General features: G+C 33.9%; 2 protein-coding genes across 2 annotated transcripts; one reads left to right on the top strand and one right to left on the bottom strand.

Moving 5' to 3' along the window:
- Positions 1 to 72: 72 nt before the first annotated feature.
- On the bottom strand, positions 73 to 4,043 carry LOC18427819 (B-box zinc finger protein 22). Its single transcript, XM_011622715.3, has 2 exons — positions 2,632 to 4,043; positions 73 to 685 (listed from the first exon to the last, which is right to left on the bottom strand). Exons 1-2 carry the CDS (start codon positions 2,818 to 2,820, stop codon positions 311 to 313), a joined length of 564 nt encoding a protein of 187 aa, XP_011621017.1. The 5' UTR covers positions 2,821 to 4,043; the 3' UTR covers positions 73 to 310.
- A 13,000-nt stretch (positions 4,044 to 17,043) lies between these two features.
- LOC105420162 (22.0 kDa class IV heat shock protein-like) lies at positions 17,044 to 19,021 on the top strand. The gene is made up of 2 exons (XM_088850648.1): positions 17,044 to 17,422; positions 18,625 to 19,021. The coding sequence occupies exons 1-2, from the start codon at positions 17,161 to 17,163 to the stop codon at positions 18,762 to 18,764; spliced, it is 402 nt and encodes a 133-aa protein (XP_088706774.1). The 5' UTR covers positions 17,044 to 17,160; the 3' UTR covers positions 18,765 to 19,021.
- The last annotated feature ends 1,122 nt before the right edge of the window (positions 19,022 to 20,143 follow it).

Raw genomic sequence — 20,143 nt, 5'->3', positions numbered from 1 at the left:
TCTCAGCGCTCTAACTCTCTCTTAGCTGTGCTGTGTGACCTATTTTGCTCAAAATTCACATGCTGAGAGAGGTGGCAGGAAAGAAATATTTATATATTATTCCACTGTAGCAACAAAAGTTAATAGGGCAAAAGACCAAGAAACTCTATAAGATTTTGTTTTTCCTTTTGCAATATTTTTGGTTTTTCAGATTTTCATTTTCTTTATTTATTTCATGTGCATGGAGTGAGAAGCCAAGTAAAGGCTCCCATGTTCTGCAAAAAAAAATAGTAGAGAAATCAAACGAAGGGAGCATATGGAGAGAGAGAGACTAATTCTGCTGGTGATGCAAGAAAGGATGGTTTTGGTGGTGGTGGTTGTTCGCCCGAGTACTAATCTGTGAAGACCCACAGTCTGAGAGCGTATCTAAATGATCAAAATCCGGGAAGCTGAATATCTCATCAAGGGGCCACTGTGGCCGGACTCCGGCCGCTTGGTCTCTGGGAAGTGCAGAATTCGGGAGATTCTCATTCTTTGAATCCTGAGGAGTAGGGGAAGTGTGGTGGTTAAGCCCAACTTTGACACCAGTGAGTAGAAACCTTTGATGGGAGGAGACGTAAGGGCTATGTGTGTGTATTGAGACGTCGCATTGTCGACATAACAGAGCTCGGTCCTCTAAGCAAAAGAAGAAGCCTGATTTCTCCTGCTAAAATACAAGAGAGAAAATTATGAGAGAGAGAGTCGTTCTAGAATTATAAAGATGGATTTGTTGCGGGGTTAAGTGAGAGAGATATGCAGCAGAGTCAGGGGAAAGAGGGGGGGAATTATGGAGAAATGTGTTAGGGTCGAGTAGAGAGAGAAAATAGAAGGGTGTGAGGGGAAATCTCTATGATGGCTAAAACTTCGTCTGGAAATCACTTCAAGGCGGAAATCTATATAATGGCAAAAAGTGGTATAGATCTTATGCACATATAAACGGTCTAGATAATATTTTAAACTATATATTATTTTTAGGGCTTAAATCTTAGTATTTTACAACCAAGGTCAAGATTATCAATTTGAAGGTTGTTCTGACACCAAAATGTGAGTCTTGAGGTGATGCTTTACTCTTCTGTTTTTTCTTTTTAATTTTTTTTAATTTTAATAAAAGCTTAGACCTTATTTTAATCTTTTCTAAAGAGCCATTTTGGGTATTAAAAAATATTAAAAGAGGGTATTGTTTACTTTTGAAGAAAATATGGTATTTTAAATTTTTGAAAAATAAAACATCTCCAATAATTTTCTAAAAAAATGAAAGATCACTTGAAAGGAAAAGAGAGATGATACACTACCACCCGTCAGATCGTTGGAGTGGATCATTCACTGATATTGCAAGTTGTTGGATCAATTATTAAGATCTGGTCTAGGTTGGTTTGAATAAGCGATTCAAAACAAATAAAATAAAATAGAACCGATTAAGTCCCGAGTCCCGACCTATTTCCACCCGAAGGCGATCGGGATTGACAACCAGTGGGTTTTAAAACGTATAAGAAACAAAAATAATGTATAAGAAGGAATAGAAAGAGAGAGGAAGACATATTACGAAAAAAATACTCGTTACCAAAAATGTTATTAAGTCTCTGTCTACCTCTTCTATTGTCAAAAAGGAAAATTGTTTCATGCCAGTATAAAGCATCCATCTTAAAAAGGATGCAAATGGGTGTTCCATTTAAAAACATTAACGGTTCAAATTTTTTTTATATATAATTATTATTTCTAGTTTTTAATTTTATCTTGTTTTTCATATTCATTATCTCTATATTTAAAAATAAAGTTAATTACGTACTGACTTTAAATAAATTAAAAAAATATGACTTACTCCCATTATACCCAAAAATTATAATCAACATTGGTCAACGTAATCTTTTTTTCTTTTTCTTTTAAGAGAATTACCCCTCGGTTCAAAGATGTCATCTTCGGATTGTTTTTTTTGGGTCAAAACTTATATTGATGTCTGAAGATGCATTCTCTGACCGCTTTTCTTTTGCAAAACTTAAGTTTCAATCCGAGAATGCCATCTTCGGACTTAAAAAAGTGGTCTAAAGATGCCATCCCCATACCGCTTTTCTTTTTCAAAATTTAAGTTTCGATCCAAAAATGCCATCATTGGAACGTAAATTTAGGTTTTGAAAAAAAAAAAAAAAAAAGGTTCGAAGATGGCATCTTTGAATGGCTTTTTTTTTTTTTTTTTTTTTTTTTTTAAAAAAAAAAATTTAAAGCCTCACGGGATGACAATCTCGAACTGTTTTTTTTTTTTATCAAAGCTTGAGTTTCGGTCCGAAGATTTCAACCTTGGACCTCAACTTGAGCGTTGAGAGAAAAAAAACAAACGGTACAAAAATGCTATACTCAAATTGCAACTTTCAAGTTTTCAAATAAAAAAAATAAAAAAAGAAAAAAAAATAAAAAAAAGGTACGAAGATGGCATCTTTATACGGGAAAAATAATTTTGGTAAAAAAATAAAATAAAATCGTATTGACCGACTTTTATCGTAATTTTTTTAAGATAAACAAATCAACTTGTATTACTTAATTGAAGTTTAAGTAAAAGCGAATTGATAGATGAGAAAGAGGAGAGAGAAGGAAAATGAAAAGAAAGTAGGGAGTAGAGACCTGGCAAATGTCACATTTAGGATTGGCATGGTGCGATGAATTGAGGAGCAATGGCACTCTCTGGTGCTTCGATGCAAGTTTGTTGGCGGCGTGCACGGTCTCGTCGCAGCTCCAGCACAGAGCGGCCTCATCCGCGCAGCACAGCACCGCTGCCTCCGCCTTCTCGCAAACATCACACTGAATCTTCATCTCATTCCACTCAATCAATTCCGGCCAACTTCTCTCTGGAATTCTCACTTTCCAGCCAATTCCTTGCTGGATGCTCACTTTTCCGCTAATTTCTCGCTGAAAACTGCACTTTCTGATCAAATCATCACCAGAAGCCTACCTTTCTGGCCAAATGCTGTCCCGGATGCTTGCTTTGGGGCTAAATACTTCCCAGAATATTCGCTCACTTCTTCTCTGGACTAGTTCACGGTTTTTTGGGAGCTGCCAGGTCTTCGTTTTCCGGCACCTTTTCGGAACTCGAGAAGCTGTAACTCTTGTCCAGCAACAAAGGAAAAATAAGAAGAAGAAAAAAGAGAGTGGAATGGACTCAGAGAAAATGTAGAGAGATATTCAGGATAAATCCCTCATTCTTTTGCCCTGTTTTTCGATATAAACAGCACGATTCAGACTCTTCTTCTCTCTCTACTTGGCCGATTCAAATCGTTCAGTAAGCTTGGCATTTGAAGCATGGATTTCAAATTGATCGAGATCGATGACACTTCCAGCGGAATCCCAATATGCCAGGTGCCCCTTTTCTTTTTTTTCAAACACCAATCCCAGCTAAATTCCGGGGAAGAAAACTCTTACCTTTGTTTTCTGGCAAACTTCCGGCAAAAAAAATTCACGATTTTTCAGCAGTGCACAAACGACTTCCTCCGGCATTTTTTAGCGAATTTGCATTTCTTCTTTCTCCGACTTCGGAGCACGTAGTTATTACACAAGGAAACCGGCCATTAGAGAGAAGAAGTGCATGTAGAACTCTTTCTCTCTGCAACGAAATGAAATCTCTCGCTCTGGACTGGGAAATAGGTCACTAGTCAGAATGCATGTAAGCCATTAACGAGAATCAACAGAAACGAATTTTCTCTCTCATCCTCTCTATACTCTCTCTCTCATCCTCAATCGTAATTCTATCTCTTATTGATATGCCCTTTCTCTCTCCGTATCTCCTATTAATGCTCTCTCTCTCTCTAACACTCTGTATCTCTTACAATTGATGCCCCCCTCTCTCTCTCTCTAACACTCTGTATCTCTTACCATTGATGCCCCCCTCTCTCTCTCTAACACTCTGTATCCCTTACCATTGATGCCCCCTCTCTCTCTCTAACACTCTGTATCTCTTACCATTGATGCCCCCTCTCTCTCTCTCTCTAACACTCTGTATCTCTTATCATTGATGCCCCCTCTCTCTCATTGTTGACTCTATCTCTCTCTCTCTCTCTATGTCGTTTTTGTAGAAAATAGGGCGGGAGATATTTGTGGGTTAATGATTGGTGGCGATATATCATCCATCCAAAGCCTTCTTATGCCAATTGCACCTTGTTCTTCCAGGAATATCCACATTATCCTTCTATGGGAAACTTTCCCTATTTTTAATCGAGGGACTATTATCCTTTCAATTTTTATAAGGATAGTACGCAAAGAAATTGTATAATTATTCTTGTTTTGTTAATTTCAAAATGAGTGGTTATAAGAATGTTATTAAATAGATGTAAAGTTTTTAAAAAAAAACAATTTTTTATACCAAACCATCCAATTTCACATCTAAAGATCAATGGTATGGTTTATCTAATGTTGCAACCTTAAACAATCTAATTAGAACGCACCTCCAAAATTTATCAAAACATGTAATTTTAGTATAAACAATTCTTAAGATTATCTCAAAATCTATTTTCATATCAATTATAAAGTTTTAAACTCCAAAAATGGTTAAAATCAAGTAGATCTATAAACATATGAAAATTCTGAATATTAAAACATCCTTTTCCGATGTCGAGATGACCAATTATTTTTTTGAAAATAAAAAAAAGATGTAATGCATTTTAGACCGTCAATTTTCAAGATTTTCAAGTTTTTATAGATATGTTGATCTACCCTATGTTTGAAGCTTTGAACTTTATAAATAAATATAAAAATATATTTTAAGGCTATCACAAAGATTTTCAATAGTAAAACTACATTCCTCGATACTATTTGAAGGTAGGCTCTAATTTGATTGTTTAGAGCGTAAGCTCTATACAAACCCATCCGTTTTAAAAAATCAATTGTAAAGTAGGATGTACATGTGGCTGTAATAAGGAGAAGTGGGATTTCAAGAAACAATTAATGTTTTTAATTGTGAGATTTAAGAAACAATTAATGTTTTAATTGTGAGATTTCAACAAGAGAAGTTAGAAGAAATGCCGAAATTTTATAAATATCGTACTTAGGTGTCATGTCTTTAATATGGCGACGCATGAAGAAAAACCATGTGTCCATATTAAAATTTATTAATTTGACTAAATGAACATTTAGGAGAGCATGTTTGGATGGAAATTGATCCTCTAATTTGACGGAATAAATTTCAATGAAATATATATTTTTTCTCGCCTTTTGGGGGAACTCTAAGTTTGAATGTGTGTTGTCGCTTGAGCTCTAAGAGGGTGATCATACCCCTCTAATCTACTTTTTAGATATTTACAAACTTAGTGGAGTCCTGTCTGCTCAGCGCCTTGGTGACTCATGAAGCAAGATCGCAAGACTTATCCTGAGTAGTCCTGATTTTAAATGAAATATTGAAAAATGCTTTTTCGAACTAGGTGACACAAGAGCCTGTTGATTCCCAACTCACTCGAGCCCGTATCTTAGACAAATAATTTTATTGATTCCTAATTCACTCGAGCCCGTATCTTAGACAAATAATTTTACTCCAAATGAAGAATTTCATGTGGAAAGGTATACCGTGTGTCTTTCTGGATTGATCAGGTCCCTCTTACTTTTATTGAATGCTAAATGTGCCGTGTAACATATTACATGCATTCTACAGGTGAGTGGAGAGGTCAAGTTTTTACCTTTACTCTCCATGACAAAGGCGGAGTTGCTCCATTCTTCCCTCGAGCAATTGAAATGGTGATCCCCACCATCTAAAAAATAACATTCATCATTATCATTATTATCATCAGAGTTTTTTACTAACTATCTGGGGTCGGAATCATGAATTCTAGTCCGTCATTTTTCTTTATCATACCCTCAGTGAGATTATAAGTCCATATATCTCTTCTTACTGCTTACAACCATGCCCTTTTGGGCTTATTCCGTGCTCTTTTTTAACTTTCCACTTGAACCCACTCGCACATCCAACAGGTGTTGTATTGGGTTCGCGATGCACGTAATTAGTCCACCTAAATTTATTTTCTCTCATCTTATCACTTTCAAATGTATTCATTTTGAATTATATCTATTTTTATCTTGCTATTCATCCATCTCAATATTCTCATTTAAGCTGTATTTATCCTATAATTACAAAATAAAACATAACATTACATTTGGTATCATATTTAACCCCTTCTAACCTATACAAAATGGACACATGTGCCTTGATTTTATACATGTGACACATCTGCCCTACAGGCAGTTTAGAAGTCTCTAAAGACTTTTGCATAATATTTTTTCTCAAACTCTCATTATAAAAGTACATGATGTCATTTAAAAATCCACATTTTTTTAATTTAAATAATAAATATATTGTATCTAAAATATCAATTTTGATATTAGAGTCTTTAACATTTACATCCATACCAATCGCCATCACGTATCGTATCTATACAGTATAACTTTTAACCATTTCCAACCACCCTTAGATGAGGACCCCAAATTTAAATGATTTAGAGTAATGATCCTATAGGGCTTTTCTCCATTCATGTGTGTAGGATCCTAAAGGTTTACCATTAAATTGATACGGATCTCTAAAAAAGTTATCATATGAGTTTATGACTTGATTTTTTTTATAGATCTGTACCAAATTTAATGGTGATCTTATGAGGTCCTACACACATAAATAGATGAGGGTCTTCTATGATCATTTTTCAATGATTTAATATTTCATTTAAATCATAGAAAAACACTTCGAAATGATTTAGCTAATAAATATTTAAACATGGAAAATTTGTTAACATTTTGTGGTAAATCGGGAAAAATTGGCCACTGGAATTAGTGTTTTTTTTTTCCGGCTTAATTACTTGAGTGCAAAAATATCCCACCGATTTGTAAGAAAAACAAGGTTCATCTCGAAATTCACGACACAGCACAGAGTATTTTTGTCATTGTGGCCTAAAATATCAAAAACCACAAATATTTTAAGTCGGTGAGCGTGTCGATGCAGCGTTGAGCCCATGATGGTGGGTCCCACTTACAGCCTGGCCAGTGAGGTGGCTAGACCAGTCAGTCGGCGGGCCAAATGGACGGCTAGGATTCGATCTCCACTGAGAGGTATTTATGTAAGAAAAGGTACGATGGATTTCTTCATGTAAATACTTTACATTGTGACGTGTGACTTAGCTAAGACAAAGAGTCCATTTAAAATGTGTGAATTCTTCAAAAAAATAAAAATCTTACGATAGCTGTGGAATTAAAAATTTTCACTTTCATTTTTATAGTTTGTTAGCATGTCGTGGTCAAAATAAATCTTGATTTTTTGATGTGAAATTGGGAGGCTGTATTTATTTTATTGATCAATTTTTTTTTTTTTTTTCGAACTTTGTGACACACCAAACTATCAGATTTCATATCTAATGGTTGTAAGTAATTGTGATATCCATATTCTAAAAGTAAATGGTTTCATTGTATACAATTCTATTTGTATTTCTATTTTTAAAAATATTTATAATTTGGAACCTTTTAAATTAAAGTCTTGTTTTTAAAAAAAAATTTGGTGATACCGATTCGAAACTTCAAGTTTTGAGCTCGGCCAAGTCCTGCATAGGGAACTCACACCTTCAAAAACTTGGATGAAAAATTTTAATTTTCCAGCCCTATGCAGGACTCCGCTAAGTAACTCACTACACCAAGGGGCAAGTTCCTTGGTCGAGGCACACTGCGAACCAATCAAAATAGGAAAAGGGTTTGATGGTGTTGCATATCGAAATAAGTAAAACTTCACCTGATAATTCATTGAAAATTACAATTCAAGCATTGAAAAACCTTTAGATGGATCATCTCAGTTTGAATATATTAGTTGTGAATAAAAATTAGGATTTTAAGCTCTAAAAATTGTGTATATTGAAAAGAATTATCTAGACTGTCCATTTACCCTAAAATAAGTGTTCATAGATCCGTAAGATCTGTACTATTTTTTTAGTTTCAAATTTTAATATCGGTATTGGAAATTGATTTTGATCCATCATGGAGATTTCTGTTATCAAATGTGCTTTCTAGACGAAGATTTGAGGTGAGGCTTTATTTTGTTTTCATAAAGCCTAGGTCTTATAGAAACTTCAACCGTCAAAATATATTTTATATAGACAAAAATTTATTAATATATTAATATTAAAATATAGACAACAATTTATTAATATATTAATATTAATATATGAACAACAATTTATTACTATATATATATTACAATCTTTACATATACTAATGATATACATGTGCCCTACACCTGTATTAAATATTAGTCAATAAAATAAAATTTTAATCTTAAACTGCCATATTTCATTATAGAGAGTTATTGAAAGAGAGAAAATTTACACTCAGGCTTCTATTAAATAATAATTTTTATATGGCCTATTCAAACGAATAAAGCAAAATGAATTACCTGTCTCTCTATCAAATTCTCTTCAGCCTCTTTGAACAAATAATAGCAGAATAAAGAGTGTCAATAGATTTCTTTTTTTTTTTTAATACAAAGGTAAATACCAATATTCTTGTTCAAATAAGGCCTTTCTTGTGAAAGTGATTGCCCCATAGGCTACCATCACATTCAATGCCATGTTAATTGTGAGCACACGAGTGTCGCCTTGATGTCACATATTTTCGATAAAAAAAGAAAAATGATGTTTCTTGGAGACTAAGCAAGAGACCTGGTGATCTGTATACATGGGGCTCAAAGAAGCCATAGTACTCACCCCTTTGGGATGGCCCATTTGATGTAATGGAAAGTGATTTCTATGAGCGTGATGGGTCTTCAAGAGAGAGTCGGTTTTTTAAAGTTTTTTTTTTTTTTTTTTGGGGTAATTTAGTACGAAAGACATGCACTATCTGGTTTTCAAGTCGATTACGAGTTAGCTTATTTTTAAGGTCTTAGTGAGGTGACGTTATTGATGGGAATGGCCGCCACAATATGGTGAGTACAATGTGGGGTGCTACTACCACGATTTCAACGCCATTTCCCGTGTTTTTTCATAATATTTTTGGGTTGATGGTTTGACTTTTAAAGTGAGAACTTTTTTTGACAGTGTTACTTATGCTTTATTAATCAATCAGTCAGAAAGGAAAAACATCCGAAACAATTACCTGATGCAAAGACACCCATCGTTTTTGCAACCTGCCAACAATTTCAAACAATTACCTGATGCAAAGACACCCATCATTTTTGCAACCTGCCAGCAATTTCATTAGCTTCCCTATACACATGCTAAAAACATATTTATAGACCATCGCTCACATCCTCTCTGTTATTATGAAGGTTCTCTTCTAATAGAGGTAGAAAAGATGAAGCTAATTGATGGTATTGCTCAATCAGGACTGTGGATTTAAAAGGATAGTTTGTTGAAGTGTTTGCGGATGCTTAGAAAGATATATATCTCTTACAATCCAAAATAGTAATTTTTATTAATATAGTGATCTTTTACTTGTCAAAACTGTGGACATACCCTAGAAGATGATCCATGTAAATCTGTGTGTTATCGTAATATGTGTACTCAATTTGTACTTGTATTCATCTATTTTGTATTACCCAACTTTATACATGATATTGCTTTTTAGAATTCCTAAATCTTCAAACAAGGGATTCCCGAGGAGCTTGCAATTCTTACGATGTTAATTCGAGTTTTTTTTTTAGGCAGATGATGAATGTATTGACAATTTTCTTCTTTTTATATGATGAGGCTAGGGCTGTGCAATGGTCTAGGCACACCCAGCCCATGTAAAACTAGGGTTTGGGCTGCAAAATATAGCTCAAAGTAGATCCGAGTTGACCCACACTAGGGCTGTCCTATACGACATGGGACGCGCTTGGGTCAGGGCCCCTTCAACCTTGTCCAGGCTATGGCCAGGCTAGGGACTGGTCGGGCCTATTGCCATCTCTAAATGAGGGTGCATCCCCCAGATATAGAGTCCTAAAGATACTCTTGGATGGGGTTTTCCCTGAGGGAGTAAATGTCCATTATGCTTTCATAAGAGCATAAATCATACGGCTTCGTTTTTTATTTTGTTGAGAAAACTATTCTATGATCCTTAGCTCCACAAGAGGCACAACATGGCATCCACCATCGAACTAGTGTTGGAGGGTGTAGATTGGAATTTGTCCATACTTTTGGTGTGAGAATTTATCATTTTCTGCTAAGTGTCAAATTGTTGATTTTGATGTATTGTATTTTAAGAAAATATATCTGTTAAAGGTGGAGTAAAAAAGACGACTCTGAAGGGCCGTTAAAAGCCCGAAGGGCTTAAAGGGTATTTCGATAATTTATATCATCTATCTAGGACTTGATATATATTGTTGTGATTGGGAAAAACACAGATTTATTTGTAATAAAAAAAAAACAAAAAGGCATGAGGAAGTGAGCTATTGTAACTGTATTATCGATTGCCAGTAAAAAAGCTCTCATCTCCCGTGGACGTAGGCACGTTGCCGAACCATATATATCTTTGTGTTGTGGTTGGTTTTATCTTTATTTTATGTTTGTTTTATCTTTCTTGTTTTTCATTAGTTGCTTTTCGTTTTTACACAAATACCATTTAGAGTGAGTTGCGAGTGTGCCCCAAAATGGGGGCACAGTGCCTTTCAATTTTACTTTGTCTCTCATTTGCTGCCGTTTGCATCCCTTTCTACAAGATTTTTATATCATTCGTCTTTTTTAATTTTGCCAAAAGATATTCTACTCTCATGGGAGTAGATTCCCTTTGACAAAATTTCATCTAGAATTAATTTTAGGAAAATTGTTTCATGCGAGCTAGATCGCATTTCTACATATGCGGTCCAGAAAGTGTAAAGCATCCATCTTAAAAATGGATGCAAATAGGTGTTCCATCTAAAACAATAGAAACTAACGGTCAAAATGTTTTCTTACTAGAATTATTATTTCAAATTTTTAATATTTATTTATTTTTTCATATTCATGATCTCCATATTAGAGATTACATGTCCTTAAAAAGTAAGTCTTAAAATCCATCTCAAAAATAGATTTATTAAGAGGCCTACATTTCTACATATACGGGCTTTTGGTCGGGTCCTTAATTTTAAGACCTCAAATTTTGGAGATATTAACCTCTTCAACCCTCAAATTTTGGAGATATTAACCTCCTCAACCCATACATTAACTTCAATGACCTTTTATGCACTTAGAAGAAATAATGTCAATAGAGACCAACCAAATTTTAAATGTAATATATAAGTGTTAAAAAAATCAAATTTTAATTTTTTTAAGAATAATGATCCAGTAATTCTTAAATAGTTCCCAAATTTTTAGATTTAAAAAATCGTCCCAAGTACGTCATTTGACAGGGAGCCCAGTATACTTGCTCTTGAGTGAAACAATCGATTCACATACTTTCCAGTGCCAAACTGCTCCAAGCAAGATTTGAGGTGCGACCCTGTAAAACATTGCCTCCCACATAATTCTTTCCTTCTAAATATTTTATGTTTATATGGAGCCTTGGCTTTAAACAATCAAATTAGCGCCTGTCTGAAAAATTTCACCAAAAGAGATTGTTATGATGTTCAACTATCCTCAAATTGATCATCTCGACATCATGATGCATGGGCATAGGAAAAAAATGGATTTTAAGTTTCGGAAATAGTGCATCTTGTAATACATTTTTGGACCATCAATTTTCAAGATTTTCAAGTTTTCACAGATTTTCTCGATCTACATATTTTTTAAACTTCAAATTTTATAATTAACTATGACAATATATTTGTAGGCTATCAGAAAGATTTTTTAATATTGAAGCCATATTTCTTGATACTATTTGAACGTATGTTTTACTTTGATTGTTTAGAGTGGCGGCTCTATTATACAAAACTGTATCCCTGATTTAATGCGTGATGTACATTCGAAGGGAAATTGTTTCATGAGTAAGCGGGCACAACAAGAGCCTGCTGACGTACAAACGTCCATCGTAAAGATGCATGTTATGTACAGTGTATTTTTTATAAATAAGATGTGGAAGGTATATACTAAAATTTTATATTTTAATTGTAAAGTATATTTTTATTTTCATATTTATGATTATATTGGCCAAGATGATGAATCTTATTAGAAAAAAATCATCTAAAATGAATTTTAGTAGAGGCCACATATGTACAAATGAGTTGTGGCCTAGAAACCTCCTTCCTTGAATAAGGTACAAGTTCATTAATTAAAATAGAGTTACAAGTCATTTATCTTGTAACCCTATTTATAAAAACAAATCATAAAAAACTAGCAATGAATCCAACGAGGCATTTTTTTTCACCAAATCATCCGCAACCCTTGGCCTACTGCCAAAAACGATGTTAAATCCATCACCTGTAACCACATACATGTAAGATGTTAGGTGGTTTCGATATCTTATCACACCAATTAATTACATTGAGAGAGTAACCTTTCGAAAATCAAATATATCACCAAGGAACCTCTCTCTCTCTCTCTCCAGGACATGGATGCACCCTCAAAGGGAGCAAGACATAGGCCCCCTGATCCATCCAATGAACTCATCCAATAATAAAAATAATTGGGTGACAAATGACTATCCCATGAACTCATCCAATAATAAACATAATTGGGTGACAAATGACTATCCCATGAACTCATCCAATAATAAAAATAATTGGGTGACAAATGACTATCCCATGAACTCATCCAATAATAAAAATAATTGGGTGACAAATGACTATCCCATGAACTCATCCAATAATAAAAATAATTGGGCGACAAATGACTATAGATGACCGATAATGGTTGAAGGCAACAAGACATGGAAGCTTTGAGATACTTCCCTTCCTTTTCATTCTATGTGTCTCATCATCATTCAACCATGGTTGTGGACACAAACAACAAGTATATGCCTCTGCTGTCCATTTCTAAGCCATGCACAAGCTGTCTATTTTCAAGCCATACTTTTGGACACCCGATGGCAGGCACAATAAATATCTACATAAACAAATAAATAATAAATAAATTTTAAAAAATGATATGCTAGACCTCTTTGCTATACTGGATAGAAAAAAAAGAAAAAAAAAAAGGAATTATTACACATGGACCAAGTAAAATTATCAAATTTATCTACTAGGCCGGCAATTTTACTGTGAGATCCCGTTCACTTGATTTCTCTTTTTTTTTCAATTTTACTGTTTCAATCATCGCACTGTTTACTTTTTAGTTTTTGTTTTGATTAATCTTTTTGAGCAGTTTAATATCAAAAACATCAAACCACCCCATTTGTAAGGCACTCTAATAACCACAACATCATAATGCCTCATATTTTTTAGCCCACCTGTATGTGGCGGTCTGATGTTGCAAACATCGGACCACCATTATTTACAAGCTTTTTATATTTTAGTGGTCCAAGCATTTTTAACATCGAACTACAGGTACCTAGGTAAAAAATAGCTCAAAACTAGTACATGTTCGAAAGTTAGCACCATTAAATATTAAAAAATTAAAAAGGCTGGTCTTAGACCGCCATATAAATAAGGCAGTTTGATATATTGAATATCACACCGCCCTATAAATAACAAAAATAAATAAATAGTTTAATGTTTGAAAGGTGCGGTTTTTATAAAGTCGAAGTTCTAAACAATCAAAATAAAACACTCCTCCAAACAATGTCAAAAAATGTGGTTTAAATATTGAATTTTTTTATAATAACTTTAAATATATATTCTCATATTTAATTATAAAATATAAAGCTTCAAAAAATTAGTGTATAAAAAACAAAAATCGGGAGGAGTAGAAGAGCGCGGTGATTACCAAGTTACACAAAGCCACTCCACCGTGGGCTGTCACTTTGCACGGATGACACGTTGGCTGTTGATAACTCTATCCTATTGACAAAGCATCGGACCTCTACATGCTTAGCTTCTAAAGTGGGTCCTATTGGCCAGTGTTTTTTGGGAATGTATATTATAAAATTATTTATTTTTTATAGAAAGAGGTTATGATTGTTTATAATAATTAGATGTAAAATTTTATAAAATAAAATATATTATATTGTTTAATTTTTTTTAAAAAAATAAAATATATTACATCATTTAATTTTTTTAAAAAATAAAACTTATTACATCATTTAATTTTTTTAAAAAATAAAATTTATATTGACCTCAAACGTTGAATTTATTCCATGATGATTATGACATCTTTGTATTTAAAATAATTGATCATTTCCCAATTTTTTTAAAGCTGCATAGTGGAAGTTTGATGTACCATCTATCTCTTATATGTGGAGCTCACACAGATTGTAGATATTAAGGAATGCATACTGAGGTTAGACCGAGCAATTGGGCTTCTTAAATCTTCGTTTTCTCACCTATAATATCCGTGCGACTTGAATCCAATCAAATCCGGACGTACGTTGGGTCAGTCGACTCAACCTAGCGGTGGCAACGGCCTGGATCCAAAGTCCTCGGACCCGACTCAAGCCCAAAATGAAAATCAATTTTTATATTAAAAAAATAAATACATTTAACTAAAGACACTAAAAGTCATATTACTTAGACCTGACTTGAACCCTGACTTGGACTCTACTTGTTGAGTCCAACCCTTGGACCCATACCTAGATCTGGGGTGTCCGGTCTACCCGTTAGGTCTCAAATCCACGGGTCCCAAGTGCCACCCCTAACTCAACCTATGTTTAGCATTTTACACCCTTATATTAAACGTACTATACAATACGGGCAAGCTTTCTATGCTTCTTTTACTGCATAAAAATAATGTACTTCCCTTTATCCAACTATCCATTCTAAATAGATGGTTAAGATGACCCCAATCACAATGTCACGTCTATACTATTTTATTTTTAATTTTTTAATAAAATATTTTGACACCAAATCTTGGTCGTCCACCCCTCTTGTAAACTCACAACGGTAAAAACTATAAAAAAATATTCTCAATAAAATAAAATGACCAAAATACTTTTGAAAGTTTCAATGGGTATTTTCATCATTATATTTTATTGAAAATTTATTTTTAATTTTCTTTCTTAGGTGTGAGCTATTGAGATGATGGCACATACCAAATCTCACATTCATATAATTTGTAGAAAAAGAACTAAAAATAAAATAGTCTGAGTCGTTAGATCTAGATCAAATGGTTAGTGGCCCACTTGATCTAAATTAGGCAGCAGTCGGGGAATAATAAAATATCGGTAACAAATCGGTTTTATTTAAAAAATTCGGAGGAGAAAATTGAGTAAAAAATACGGATCGCCAAAAAATAAGGTAAGCAATAGGAATAGTGAATATTTCATATTTGGTTGACATAAACATAGTGAAAATTTCGGATTTGTAAAGATGACACAATATAGGATTATGATTTGCAGCTATTGGATAGATATATTAGAGGCATTAAACAATAATTTTATAGTCTTACTAATGTCATTAGAGGGATACTCAACAATTTTTTGTTGAAAACTTTCAATAAATTCAACAACAATACTTGCTATGTTGTTACATCACAAAACATATCCTAGATTTATTGGGAGTACAAAATGAAATAACAACAACAATACTAAACACAAGAAGTAACAAGCAAATAACAAGAACTGTGAACTAAGGTATAGGATTATTTTTCAAAGAAAAAAAAAAAAAAAAACGCTCCCTATATAGGATTGCAGCTAATTAAAAGAAATGCAAATACCTGAATATGTAAAACACACAAATCAAATACAAAAATAAAATATAAAATTAATCAAACTTCTCTATAAATAAATAAATAAATAAATAAATGCTTAAAAAAATTTGAATTTCGCACTGATTAACAGCTACCTAACTATTTAATATCATTGACTCTCTCCGTTGCTCTTTATAACGATGTTAAGGGTTTAAAGAAGAAAAAAAAATAGATTTTTCATTAGGTTACTCTTCTTTTAATTCTACCTATTATTTTAAGATATATAGTTGTTTTAATTACTTTTTTTTTTAGGAATATTTTGCTTGTATTTTTTTTGTACACCTTTTTTGAGGGACTAGTTGGTGAAATTTTTGATGAATTTTTTTATTAAATCAAGATTCTCAATTTACTTCCACGGTTAATGTACTTATCTTTATATCAAAATTTAATAATATTAAGTTAATGAAGAACTAAAGTTATAAAGAAAAAGTTTTTTTTAAAAAATATAAAATAAAGATTTATATTGGTTCCATTAAAAAAGCACAATTTTTTGAAGACCTTTTGAAAATCTCGGATTTCAAAAAATCAAAGAATTTTTATGGTGACCTAAGAATGTATTTTCATCTCCAATTATAAAATTTAAAGCGTAAAAAATAGTATAGATCAAATAGATCTATAAACATTTGAAAATCTTGAAAATTGATGGTCCAAATAATGAATTACAAGGTATATAATTTCTAATACTTGAAGTCCTCTTTTAAAAGTCCGTGAATCTTAAAGTCGAGATTATCGGATTTAAGGGTTTTTTTTTATACATTTAAATAACTTCTAGCGAATTTTTGAGGTGCGCCTTAATGTGATTGTTTAGAGCTTTGGCATTGTATAAAACTATTTCTATATAAAAATGTTTTTAATTTTTATATATATTTTACACTAGTATATACCAAGTTGGATTGGGCTGACCTCGACCGCGATCCAAACCCGACTCAATAGGATGCAAAGGTGATAATTGATGTCTTGTATTCTGATGACATAAATCAGTCAAGGTGGAGTCAAAGAGATGACTCTGAAGGGCCGTTAAAAGTCCAAAATTTTTGATAAGTTGCGGTGGGTTGTCTCTTTGTTTCTTTTTTCTTTGTTTCGTGGATTGTTTTTCGTTTCTTCAATATGGATCAAGATTCACCCAAGTCAAATCTATTCATGGGATCCAAACCCCAAACACCGGATGCAAGATCCAAAGAGGATTAGTTCGAGTCAACCCACTAGTCGGCGGGAAGACCCGACCCGATTCGCATCCTTTGACAAGCATGGTAACGGACGTGCAAGAAAGGTCTGGAACCTCATGGCATTCTCTCTTTTCCAGGTGTAAATTGATCGAACCTTTTTCCCACCCGAGAACCTTCAAGACATTTTCCACCAACTCTTAACATATGAGAGCCCCAAACCCCTCCCCCCTTCTCTTCAATCAAGCCCAAGATTTCAGATCTCCAAATCAAGGTAGAAACTTTTGAGAAACTTTCATCCATTTTCAATGAGTTCCTTAGTTCGAAAAACCGCTCTCTTTTTCTTTAGTTTCTTCTCCTTTTTGTGTTATGGAAATTGCTTGGTGCCATTTTCTGGTAGACAAAGTAGCCTTGTAACAACTCCTGTGAGTGAGGAATTGTTTGATCCATTCAAAATTTTGGAGCAAATCCCATTTGGGGTTGATAAGGAGGCCTTGGATTTGGTTTCTGCTGCCAGAGTTGATTGGAAAGAGACATCTGAGGGCCATGTTATATGCCTGGTAAGTTCAGGTTTTAGAGACAGTTTTATAGAGATTAAGCATTGTGTTTTGCTACCATAACGCCATAGTTTGTTTCACTGTTTTTTTTTATACTTCAGGGAGTGTTTTTCTTTATACGTCTGTGCGTGTGAGAGAGAAGCTTTTTTTTTTTGTTGGAAAAAGTTTATAAAGGGTTGCAAGTCCAAACAAATAGTTGACAAGTTATTTAGATTGTCTAATTTCAAGATCCTCAAATATTTATTGATATTTGTATTATTTTTTAAATTTTAAATTTTATAATTAACAACAAAAAAGGACTTTTGCCATCATAAGATTTTCAACGCCAAAATGACATCTCTGAGGAAATTTGATAGGTGCACCTTACTTTTTACATTATAAGGAGGCAATAAAATCCTGACCCTTCTTTGTTTGAGCTTCTAATCTCTACAACTTTAGAATAGTTTGTTACACGGTGTAACTCACACCTAATGGACGTACTGAAGTAGGGCTGCCACCCGGTCCAAACCCGGTAAAGCTGATACCACTTCGGGCTGGCCCCCAAAAATTACGCATGAAAAGTCCAGGCCACCACGACCTGAATCAATCATTACAACTTGACCCCGCCGGAAAAGAATACGACGTATGGTCCTGTACCCAGCCCATTAAGAATTTTTTTTTTTTTTTTTAAAGCTGAGTTTCTATAAGGAGATTGGGTTTTTTATGGAGATTGAGTTGTTAGGGTTTTGATCCCTATATAAAGGGTTTTTAAGGAAGAGTTTGAGTTTATAGGCAGAATGGCTTTTAAATTTTCTTAAAATATTTTAGTATCTATTTATTTATTTTATTTTGGATTACTAAAAAAAAAAAAAAAGCATGAAGTGGAATTTTTTATTTATTTTTAAATATATGGAAAGGCTTCTAAATGAGTCGGGCCGGGCTTTAATTTTGGCTCTCTTCGAGGATTGGGCCAAAATAATTTTGGGCCTGAAGTGCTGGCCCGGTACCAAAAAAAAAGCTTTCCGGATCTCTAGCTGGCCTATTGAGGCGCGGATTAGACCCGGAAGGCAGCCCGGCGCGGTATCTGTTGTAATTTTGAGTTGGCAAGTTTAGAATAGCTTTTCACAGTTACACAGAAGTGATAGTGAAAAAGAGGTGGTTATTGTGCAGGTCTGAGAAAGGAGGAGATAAAAGAAAGACGACAAGTGGCACAGGGTGGAGAGAGTGTATGGTAAGTTTTGGACATTGACTCTCTAAAAAAGCTCTCTCCTGATCAAATCAAGGGCCCCAAGCTCGTTAGCATTATTGCTGAGGAGTCGAAGGAAGAAGAGGCTTCCAAAGCCAAAACCCTGAGTGAGAACAAGCAAGAATTATAGCTTTAATATTAATGTCAATGCTCTATGATGTATAAAGATTTTTGTGTTCATCTTTTGTAACTCAATGGGTGTCCTCTTTTTTTTTTTTGTAACTCTTTCAATGTAGATTGTAGGAGAGTTCTTGTCTTGATCAATTGAATATCATATAATATATAGGGTTTTAAGGATCAAAGCAGATCATAATATTTCAAGTCCACTTTGTTTTGAATTAATGTATTTGGAGTTTTAAGATCATGATACTACATTTTTAGTCGGCACTCGTGTGTGCTACTCTCTCTCTCGCTTGGCAGGGAGAACACCACAAAACCATCTATTCTGGTTCTACTTATGTTTGAAGAAGATGTTTAGCCAATTTCATGTCTTTAACAAAAAAGAAAATTTCTACCATTTTTTCTTTCTATTCATTCTCAGTGGATCTTACTTCCTCCCGATTCCTTCCATTATTTTCTACCGATGAATGATTTCCAATAATTCACAAATGTATGAATAATGTGAAAATAATATTCACTCGGCGCTATGTAAAGTGTGAACATGTGGACCAAAAAAAAAAAAAACTTTCACGCTTATTTTGTCCGTGTTTTTTTTATTTTCCTGTGCCATAAGAAATTTTTATGTATCTCTCTCTCTCTTTGTTTGCTTGCATATATGTGGATGATGTGAAAATATTTATTCACTTGGCACTTGGTAAGAGTGTGAATGCCAAAAAAATGCCTTTGGAATATTTCAATTGGCCGTTTTATCTCCTTTCTTTTCCCATGCCAATGAATTAACCCTTAATATTCGTGGTATTTTGATGAGCACAGGTCGGGGGCCAATAATTGCAAATGCGAAGCAAAGTAGAGTTGTCCTACCCCTCTCCTCTCATTCCTGCATGCCAATTGAGTGCATGGATACTTGTGTGAGGAATTATGGCCAAAGGGCAAATGCAGTTTGCATTGATCCTCTTCGATGTCGATGCATTTACCCTTGCTAAAATGCTCATGTTTTACTCCCTCTTCTAACTAGGCTAGTACCCAAATTAATGGTGCATCTCTTGCATCTCTTTCCCTGGTCATTTGAATATTTTTCTGGTTACCGAAAAGGTTCAGGGACTTATAGGGCCCGTTTGATAACAGGAAGACACTTAAGAAAGTTGAGAAGTTGAGAAGTTCTCAGAACTGTTCAACTTTTTGTGTTTGATAAAATAAAATAACTTCATATAAGAAGTTTGCATCTTTCCATCTCCCGTTTAAAAAAAGTTCTGATCCAAAGGTCGGAACTCAAAAAAGGAAGTTGGATGCTTTCTACTTTGATAACCAACCCTTTCGCGATAATCTTACCTGCAGAATTTCTTCACCGCTGAGAAGTTTTTCATACTGAGCACCCTTACAATGAGCACC

The sequence above is a fragment of the Amborella trichopoda genome, chromosome 11 (assembly GCF_054954075.1).
Source record: "Amborella trichopoda isolate Santa Cruz 75 chromosome 11, AtrichopodaSantaCruz75HAP2 v2.0, whole genome shotgun sequence".
NCBI classification, from domain to species: domain Eukaryota; kingdom Viridiplantae; phylum Streptophyta; class Magnoliopsida; order Amborellales; family Amborellaceae; genus Amborella; species Amborella trichopoda.
Note: the sequence above shows the minus strand (reverse complement) of the source record. Positions and strands in the feature narration are given on the sequence as shown.

Bases quoted from the DNA above. Each gene is read 5' to 3' on its own strand.
- LOC18427819 (XM_011622715.3), bottom strand. From the start codon at position 2,820: ATGAAGATTCAGTGTGATGTTTGCGAGAAGGCGGAGGCAGCGGTGCTG. The intron at 686-2,631 runs GTCTCTACTCCC...CTTGTATTTTAG, and splicing joins CTAAATGTGACATTTGCCAG to CAGGAGAAATCAGGCTTCTT.
- LOC105420162 (XM_088850648.1), top strand. From the start codon at position 17,161: ATGAGTTCCTTAGTTCGAAAAACCGCTCTCTTTTTCTTTAGTTTCTTC. The intron at 17,423-18,624 runs GTTTTAGAGACA...GTGTATGGTAAG, and splicing joins TATATGCCTGGTAAGTTCAG to TTTTGGACATTGACTCTCTA.